The 8,799-nt window shown below is 53.2% G+C and overlaps 1 protein-coding gene across 1 annotated transcript in view; it reads left to right on the top strand.

The window, feature by feature from the left end:
* Nucleotides 1-2,092: 2,092 nt before the first annotated feature.
* Krt78 (keratin 78) overlaps nucleotides 2,093-8,799 on the top strand; it is a 7,302-nt gene continuing 595 nt past the window's right edge. Inside the window, exons 1-8 of the mRNA XM_021217258.1 lie at nucleotides 2,093-2,449; nucleotides 2,858-3,072; nucleotides 4,017-4,077; nucleotides 4,466-4,561; nucleotides 5,287-5,451; nucleotides 5,801-5,926; nucleotides 7,542-7,762; nucleotides 7,961-7,993. Of these exons, the coding sequence (XP_021072917.1) occupies nucleotides 2,093-2,449; nucleotides 2,858-3,072; nucleotides 4,017-4,077; nucleotides 4,466-4,561; nucleotides 5,287-5,451; nucleotides 5,801-5,926; nucleotides 7,542-7,762; nucleotides 7,961-7,993 (1,274 nt within the window). The remainder of the gene's footprint in view (nucleotides 2,450-2,857; nucleotides 3,073-4,016; nucleotides 4,078-4,465; nucleotides 4,562-5,286; nucleotides 5,452-5,800; nucleotides 5,927-7,541; nucleotides 7,763-7,960; nucleotides 7,994-8,799) is intronic.

Here is an 8,799-nt window from a genome sequence, read left to right as displayed (position 1 = left end):
GAGAGAGAGTGTGTGTGTTGTGTCTGTAGGTGCATGTGTAGCATGTATATATGGAGACTGAAGACAACATGTGAGAGTTGGTTCTCCCTGCTACCATGTGGGTCCCAGCAATTGAACTCAGGTCCTAGGGCTTGGCAGCAAGTGCCTTTACCTGCTGAGCTATCTCACAAGCCCCTCAAAACAGTTTTGCATTTTCCTGATTGCTAAAGGTGTTGAACACTTTGAGATATTCATTAAGCATTTTACTTCTTCTTTTGAGAACCCTCTGTTCAGAATCATAGCTTACCTATTTTTTTTTAAATGGGTCATTTGTTTTCCTGGCTCTGCTTTTTTAGTTCTTTATTTTATATATCCTGGGTATTAACCCTCGATCAGATGTATGGCCAGCAACGATTCTCTCCCACTCTTGGTTCAGTTGATTCTTCCCTCTGCTGTGCCGAGGCCTTTCAGTTTTATGAGGTCATGTTTGTCAACTGTTGGGCTTAATTCCTGAGCGAATGCATCTTATTGGGAAAGCCCTTTTCTGTACCTGTGTCTTGCAGGGTGCTGATTATGTTTTCTTCTAGCTGTTCATCATTTCAGGTTTCACACAGAGCTCTGCTCAGAGTTGATCTTTATGCAGGATGATAGATATGGATCCAGTTTCACTCCTCTACACGTGGGCAAAGCTTTCTTTTACAGTGCCTCTGACTGTGGTGGGGGATAATTTGGGGCTGAGGCTTTAGTGGGGTCCAAGTAGATTCCAGGCAACTCAGTGTGCCTCCCCTTCCTCTGTACTAGCAGCTTTCTCTGGGGTCCTTTCTCTCCTCTTTTCTGGCTTCCCTGACCCCTCATACCTTGCTTAAACTTCTTTGCTACCCCTGCCTCCTCAAAGGCTTCTTCATGTCCACCGAGGTGATGCCAGTGGCCAGGGGAAGGAGGAAGGGGCTTTTCACTCCTGGAGGGAGCGGAACCGTGCCATGCACGGTTGTCTGGCCTGGGTGGAGTGCCTGTGGGGTTGTGATAATTGCCAAGAATGATTTCCTCATAGCATCTCTCGAGTGTTTGCTGAGGTTCTGTTTGTTCTCCTTTGGAGTCACATCCTCAAAGACCCCCAAATATTCCACCCTCAGAATTCACCAGGTGTTCGGAGAGGAAGTGGAACAGGGCCACTGTTGTCCCACTAAAGAAAACCCCATGAATCAGAGATGAGAGGCTTAGTAGTCCCCAGGGAGCAGCTGGATCATCTGCAGGATGAGGAGACCCTGTCTCAGGCTGGAGGCTGGACCACAGTATTAGGCGAACATCCCTGCCAGACCAGGGATGGGATCCATCCTGGGAGAATCCCTGACCCTCTGTTCGAGCCTCCCAGGCATAGTCTCCTAGATGCACAGTTTATTTTGCAGTGGCTGCCACTCATTTATCCACTGGAAGGGCTTCAGCTGGCCTCAGCTGGAGGGGCCTGGGGTAGTGTGTTGGGAGGAATAGGGTCACAGGATTGGCTGTTGCTGTATAGATCCTGGCTAAAGATACCTGTTCGGTGTGGGGCAGGTGCTGTCTCTTGGATGATTGCTGGGTTGGGCTGAAGGAGGAACTGAGTGCCCTGCTTTTCTGTGCATTTCTACATCATGGGGTGTCCTTGCTGCACAGCCTCTGCCAACCTGGTTGTTCAGGGTCTGTGCTGCCTCTGTGAGGTTGGATCTCACTTTGGGAGCTGTGTTCTCTCTTGTTCTGCTGCCCCTTGCTACCCTCTCCTCTTCACAAACCCTTCTCACCCCTTCTCCAGGAAATCTTCCTGGAATACCCCCAGTAATGTTGATGCCTAGAACCATGGCTCAGGTCTCGAGTCACTTTCTTGTCGTTGGCTTCTAGGGCAGGGTCTGGGTCTCCTATCTCAGGCTCTGCACGTGCCACGCACCCATTCCCCAGGTGTGTCAGAGCAGGTCAGCCGCGGCAAGTGGCAGACACAGTCAGACTGAGAACATCTTGCTCTCCAAGGCCCAGCCCAAGGACGGGAGGGGATAAAAGTCTCGTGCCAGGGCCCCAGGGCAGAAGCACACACACCGTGACCATCTCCAGTCTGTCTGAAGCTGCGGGCCTGTTTGTCTCTGCCATGTCTCTCTCTCCATGCCGGGCCCAGATGGGCTTCAGTGCCCGCTCAGCGTGTTCTGCTTTCTCAGGGGCTCGAGGCAGGACTGGCTTCAGCAGCAGGAGCCTCAGCTCCTCCGGGAGATGCAGAGGAAGCTCTTGTGGGAGGGCCTGGGGGGCAGAGACCAGGCGGTTTGGGCAGGGTAAGGGGGGGCCTGGGTTTGCCCAGTGCCCTCCAGGGGGCATCCAAGCAGTGACTGTTGACCAGAGTCTGCTGACCCCACTGAAGATCGAGGTTGACCCCCAGTTCCAGGTGGTGAAGACGCAGGAGACTCGAGAGATCAGAACCCTCAACAACCAGTTCGCCTCCTTCATTGACAAGGTGAGGGTAAACAGCCTGGCCTTGGCCTCTGGGCCTCCCACAGACAACTGCTCTAGACAAGATGAACTAGAGTGAGGAAATCCAACCTCCTGCCACTTTACTAATCACTTCAGTGGCAAGGATGTCCTCCCAGGGTCTAGCTAGAGGCTTTCTGGTTTGCCAATGTCCTGCTATTCCATGGCTGGGACTCAGGGATGGAGAGAAGCTGGCTAATGATGAGAAGTCTGATCTCTTGTTGCATCCAATCATAGATATGCACAGGTTCTTATGGGAGGGCTTGAGGCTCCTCTGCACAGGCAGGGGTGGAAGGCAAGAAAAAGGGGCCCATAAGAGGGTCTCTAGGCTTCCCTCTCCAGAGGCTGGGCCAGGGGAGTCCCAGGAGTCTCAGGACCCTGTGTCTGGTTATAGGTGCGCTTCCTGGAGCAGCAGAACAAGGTCCTGGAGACCAAGTGGGAGCTGCTGCAACGGCTGCAGGGCAATCATAGCCCTCAGGGTCTAGAGTGCATCTTCGAAGCCTGCCTGGCCCGGCTCAGACAGCAGCTGGAGGAGCTGCAGAGAGAGCGAAGGGCTCTGGACTCTGAGCTGAAGACCTATCAGGACCAGGAGGATGAATATAAGTCCAAGTAGGGCAAATGCTTGTGCGTGGTGTCTGGGGGGTGGTGTGTGACATGCTCTGCCTGCCCGAGGGTCTCCCGAGTGTCCAGCACCCAGTGTTGCATGACTGACCTCCACTCTGGCTCTTGATTTCCTCTCTCCTCATTCACAAGGGTTACCTGTAATACATAGAGGAGACCCTCACCCCCATCCAGGCCCAGAGAGACCTGGGGAAAATGTTGAAGGCTCTCTGAAGAGGGCTGAGGCCTAGCCACAAAGACTCGTGTTGGCCAGGACTGGGAAGGGCTTTATTTAAACAGCATCTTGATTGCTTTCTCGAGAAATTCCTGTTTAGCAGGCTGTGGGGCTGACGTGACTCAGACATGCTCTGGTCTTGGGTGGAGGAAAGTCACTTTAGTACACGCATCCCCAGGTCCCTGGTGTGATTTACGGCTGGACTGTGGTTCCAGACCCTTTACCTGGGCAGCCTGGTGGGGCAGACAGCCTTGGACTGAGGGGTGGTGAGGGCTGGAGAGCAAGGGCAGGCCTCTTGCTTCTCCCAGCTGTGGTGGTTTCTATGGTTACATTCTGGGAAAAGGTCATCTCCTTTTGTGGTCCTCAGGGCTAGTTGGGAAGCAGCAGGGTGGGGCACAGGGGAGGTAGAGGAAGAGGCACCCAAAGTTTCATATCTGCTGTGGAATGTCCTGTTTCCATGATGAAACTCCCTTTTCATGTTCAGAGGCCTCTGAGTGCTTGGTAAGCCATCAAAACATGTGGCCTGCTATCCTCTGGGATATAGGCTGAGAGCCTGACACGGGTATAGATAGGCCATACGAACGCCCTAACAGGAAATGAGAGAGGTCAGTGGTGGCTCTTGACTTGAGGCCTCTGAAGACAAGGACACCCAGAATTTGGTGTACAGAATGTTGGGGTAGACTCTGACTTGTGCCTGACTCCCCTTTTCCATTTGCAGGTATGACCAGGAAGCGAACAAACACGCCTCCGTGCAGAATGACTTTGTGGTCCTTAAGAAGGTGGGAGGGGCTCAGACACCCAGGAAACCCCTACTATGCCCTAAACCTGGTCCTAGGCTGGGAGGCCAGAGGGTGGAGATAGTGACCAAGGACACGTTGGCACTCTGAATGTAGTGACCCTCTGCCAGGATGGGATATTTACCGACACAGTGATTTAAAGCCAAGACCTGACTGAAGTGCTGTTTGACGGGCTCTGGGCTTACTACAGGGCAGCAAGAGGCAGGGGTGGAAGTGGAGGCAGCACAGAGGGTTGGGGTTAACCAGGGACAGCATCCTGCAGGGAGTGCTGAGCAGGGTGGATGGAGAGAAGAAGGGGGTCTTCAGACACAGCAGCACGGGTGTCCTGAGAGGAAGTGGGGCATACATGGTTTCTGTCTCCTGTGCCCAGGATGTGGATGAAGTTTTCCAGAGCAAGATGGATTTGGAAGGCAACCTGGAGTCTCTGAGAGAACATGTCTGTTTCTTGACACGACTGTATGAAGAAGTAAGGACCCGTGAAGAATGGGGAGAAATAAGGAAAGGGGACAGGATGGACAGGCTCCCTGTGGCCAGGAGGGGAGCCCCTAGGAGGGGAAGCCTGTTAGAATAGCTTTGGTTTGTGGTCACTCAACATTTGACAGTTAGCTACCCAACATCAGCGTGAGAATCCATCAACGGAGATCCAGACGAAACCAGATGAGACCCCCATGGTGCTTCTGCCAGAGGGCAGACAGAAGCGACAGTCTCAGTAAATGGAAATCCCACCCTGGGCTAGAAGATGGTAGATGTTACGAAGGACAGGGAGGGTTGGAAACACGGACGGGTGGCGGTTGCAAAGAAGCCGGGTGCAAAAGGCAAAATCAGTCTGAAACGTGAAGGAGGGAGGAACTCTTTAGTCAGGTAGATGCTGGGACTCTGGCAGAGGTCATGCCCTCAGCCAGAGAAAATGTGCGGTGACCAATATAAGTGGGGTGGGAGGATTGTGGGAAGGGAGGTGATGAGGGGAGAGAGGGGAGGCAGGGACAGGTGACCAGGAGCCTTGTGGGTATTTTTCCTTCAGTATCCACACTTCCAAAGTCACCAGAGACCACCTCAGTGGCCCTTACTCTGTGAATCTGGGCCACCACTGGGTGATGGCAAATGGATGGACATTCAGGCATCCTTCTCCCCTGAGGGAGACAGAGGGCAGGGAGCCATGGTGGTGGACACTGAGCTTGGTCTCTCCCATAGGAACTGGGACAGCTGAAGACCCAGGCAGACGACATGTCTGTGGTGCTGTCCATGGATAACAACCGTTGCTTGGACTTCAGCGACATCATTGCCGAGGTCCGCGCCCGTTACGAGGAGATCACGCGGATGAGCAAGGCCGAGGCTGAGGAAGTGTTCCAGACCAAGGTGTTGTGGTCCAAAGAGCAAGCTGGGAAGGGTTGGGTGGTCCTACTCACACACCAGAGAGGTCACCAACTCTGGTCCTATTGGAGCAGGTTTAATAATAACCTTGAGGTTTGGGGCTCAGAGGGTAGGGTTGTATCCACAGCACAGGAGGGGGACAACAGTTAGAAATGGGGAGACAGGCTTGGACCTCTGCAGGCATGCCTACCATGTCCTGAGCTCAAGCGTTGACCGTCACTGGGAAGATGCAGACACGAGGAGGCACCTTCCCGGGGTGGGAAGACGGCATGTCCCCGATTCTAGGGTCAGAGGTAGCTCTAACTCAACCAGCGGTGCCACTTTTGTGCCTCAGTACCAGGAACTCCAGGAATCAGCCCAGCTTCAAGGGAACAGCATGAAGGAAGCGCAGGTGCAGATTTCCCAGCTTCGGCAGGCCATACATAGGCTGCAGAGTCAGATTGGGAGCCTCAGGAAACAGGTATGTTCCCAGTATCTATTGCTGCTTGGTGTCTTGTTCCTTCACCACTAACTGTCTGCTTCCCAGCTGGGTTCATATGAGTGTGTGTGTGTGTGTGTGTGTGTGTGTGTGTGTGTGTATAAATGGTTGGGGTTCTAGATCATTTTTTGGAGACAGATCTTCAAGTCATTTCTGAGCTGCTCATTCTCTGTGAACTAGCTGTATGCCAGCTTTCTGAGGCAGAGCCTCTGTGCTTTACAATGCAAGGAGGATCATCATTTACAGTCTGCATGCAGGTAGACATCTTGCTTCTCGCCTTCTTGGGGAGAGAGCTACTTTAACTCTCATCTCATCTCTTCTTCTGACTCTCCCTCCACAAGCACACAGGAACTTAAGGTCAAATACTTTTCTGGTTTCCCTTTGGGAAAAGTGTATGTGAGAGATGGGGGGGGGGGCTGAGAAAAGGAGATGTATGGAGCCTTCTCAGGAGATCTCAGAAGGTTGAGGAGGTCTGAGGTAGCCTGCCCTTCCAGAGAGTGCCCTGCCCTCTCAGAGGGGAACGGTGATGACTTACTAGCTACCAAGTTTGTGCTCATGTTTCTCGAAGCAGAAGACTGGATTTGAGACCCAGTGGGTGGTGAGCAGGGAGTAGTTAGGTAAGTATTTATGTGGGGCATGTGTGAGATGCTCAGTGGTTATGAGGGTAGTGTTTTCCGGATTCCCCTTCTCAGGATTTTACAGCAAGTCCTCAAGTATGTCTGTGTATCGTGTATGTGCCTGGTGCCCATGAAGGCCAGAGGAAGGTGTTGAATTCCCTGGAATTGTATTTACAGACACTGCAAGCCACCACGTGGGTGCTCTGGAGAGCCACCGGAGCTCTTGACCGTAGAACCATCCCTCTCTACCCTGCAGCCTGTTATTTTAACCATCTATTTATTTATTTTTATTTTTACTTTTATTTTTCACGTGATTTGGTATTTTGCTTGCGTGCATTCTGCGTGCCCACTTTTAAACTAAACACACCAGGGCCGGCCCCTTCCCACTGTGTGTACTTTTTCTTGGAGAACCCACCGCTTTTTCTGCACAGGCCCGAGAGACTAATATTGCCTCATTGTTCTGGGTTCCCACTCAGCCACCTATCACCTTTCTGGGACATGGAAGGAGATCTTGTTCCTGTGCTGGGGACAGAGCAGTGACAGCCTTTGGAGGATTTCTCCCTTTCTGAATCTGAGTTGATGCTGGATCTCCCATATCTATCTCTGCTTCTCTCTTTATGCCTACCTTCTCAGCATCCAGGGACTGGATTTAGGACACACCCTAAGTACCATGTACTATCCTGAGATGTTTAACTGAGCACTCTAGTCAAGACCTTGCTTCCCAAAAGATCATGTTCTGAGGTTCTAGGTAGACATGAAGATGTTGGGGGACCCCACTGAGCCCTCTGCCACGGGAAAAGAGACCGTTGGACAATGTTTTCCCCTAGGATGGGAGGGGCCAGGCATGGGTGGTAATGCATAATTTTGAGTGCATGTAATTAGGGTCTATCTGGGTCCTCAGATTATATCCACGGTGGGTGTTTTGATAGGACCCTGTCAGGCTTACGACTGCCCTCTCCTTCATTTCCACTCCCCTCCAGAATGACAGTCTGCAGTCGGCCATCGCTGATGCCGAGCAGCAAGGGGAGATGGCTGTGAGGGATGCCCAGGCCAAGCTGGATGAGCTGGAGGCTGCTCTGAGAACAGCCAAGCAGGACATGGCACAGATGCTACGTGACTACCAGGAACTGATGGGCACAAAGTTGTCCCTGGATGTGGAGATCGCCATGTACCGGAGGTTGCTAGAGAGCGAGGAGTGCAGGTGGGGGAACTGGGGAGGCAGGGTTTGGGGAGGACGGAAGGCCCATGCAGGCCTCTCTTTGCTAGAGGGGATGCTGAGAGGGTTCCTGACCCTGTTAGTCACTAAGAGCAACCAAATCTGCTGGGAGGGATTTAAGGTGGGGGATTACAGTCTTTACAGCCTTTCTTAGCATTTCCCCTCTTTTTCCTCCTCTTCCAGGATATCCAAGGAGCACACCAGCCAGGTCACTGTGTGTGAGTATGAGGGGATTTGAGTGTAGGGTTCTCTTGTGATGTAGAAGACCCTGCTGTGACACCAGTGCATTTTTTTTTTGGCAGCCATAACAGAGAGCGGCATTGTGCCTGGAAGAACTTGTGGAGGCCAAGTAGTTGTGCCTGGAAGAATTGGTACAGGGCAAGTGGTCGTGCCTGGAAGGGAATGTGGAGGTCATGTGGTCATGCCTGGAAGAGGATCTGGGGGCCAGGTGACCATGCCTGGAAGAGGATCTGGGGGCCAGGTGACCGTGCCTGGAAGAGGATCTGGGGGCCAGGTGACCGTGCCTGGAAGAGGATCTGGAGGCCAGGTGACCGTGCCTGGAAGAGGATCTGGAGGCCAGGTGACCGTGCCTGGAAGAGGATCTGGAGGCCAGGTGACCGTGCCTGGAAGAGGGTCTGGAGGCCAGGTGACCGTGCCTGGAAGAGGGTCTGGAGGCCAGGTGACCGTGCCTGGAAGNGGAGGCCAGGTGACCGTGCCTGGAAGAGGGTCTGGAGGCCAGGTGACCGTGCCTGGAAGAGGGTCTGGAGGCCAGGTGACCGTGCCTGGAAGAGGATCTGGGGGCCAGGTGACCATGCCTGGAAGAGAATCTGGAGGCCAGGTGACCGTGCCTGGAGGAGAATGTGGAGGCCAGGTGACCGTGCCTGGAAGAGAATATGGAGGCCAGGTGACCGTGCCTGGAAGGGAATATGGAGGCCAGGTGACCATGCCTAGAGGAGAATGTGGAGGCCAGGTGACCGTGCCTGGAGGAGAATATGGAGGCCAGGTGACCGTGCCTAGAGGAG

The sequence above is a fragment of the Mus pahari genome, chromosome 17 (assembly GCF_900095145.1).
Source record: "Mus pahari chromosome 17, PAHARI_EIJ_v1.1, whole genome shotgun sequence".
NCBI classification, from domain to species: Eukaryota; Metazoa; Chordata; class Mammalia; order Rodentia; family Muridae; genus Mus; species Mus pahari.
Note: the sequence above shows the minus strand (reverse complement) of the source record. Positions and strands in the feature narration are given on the sequence as shown.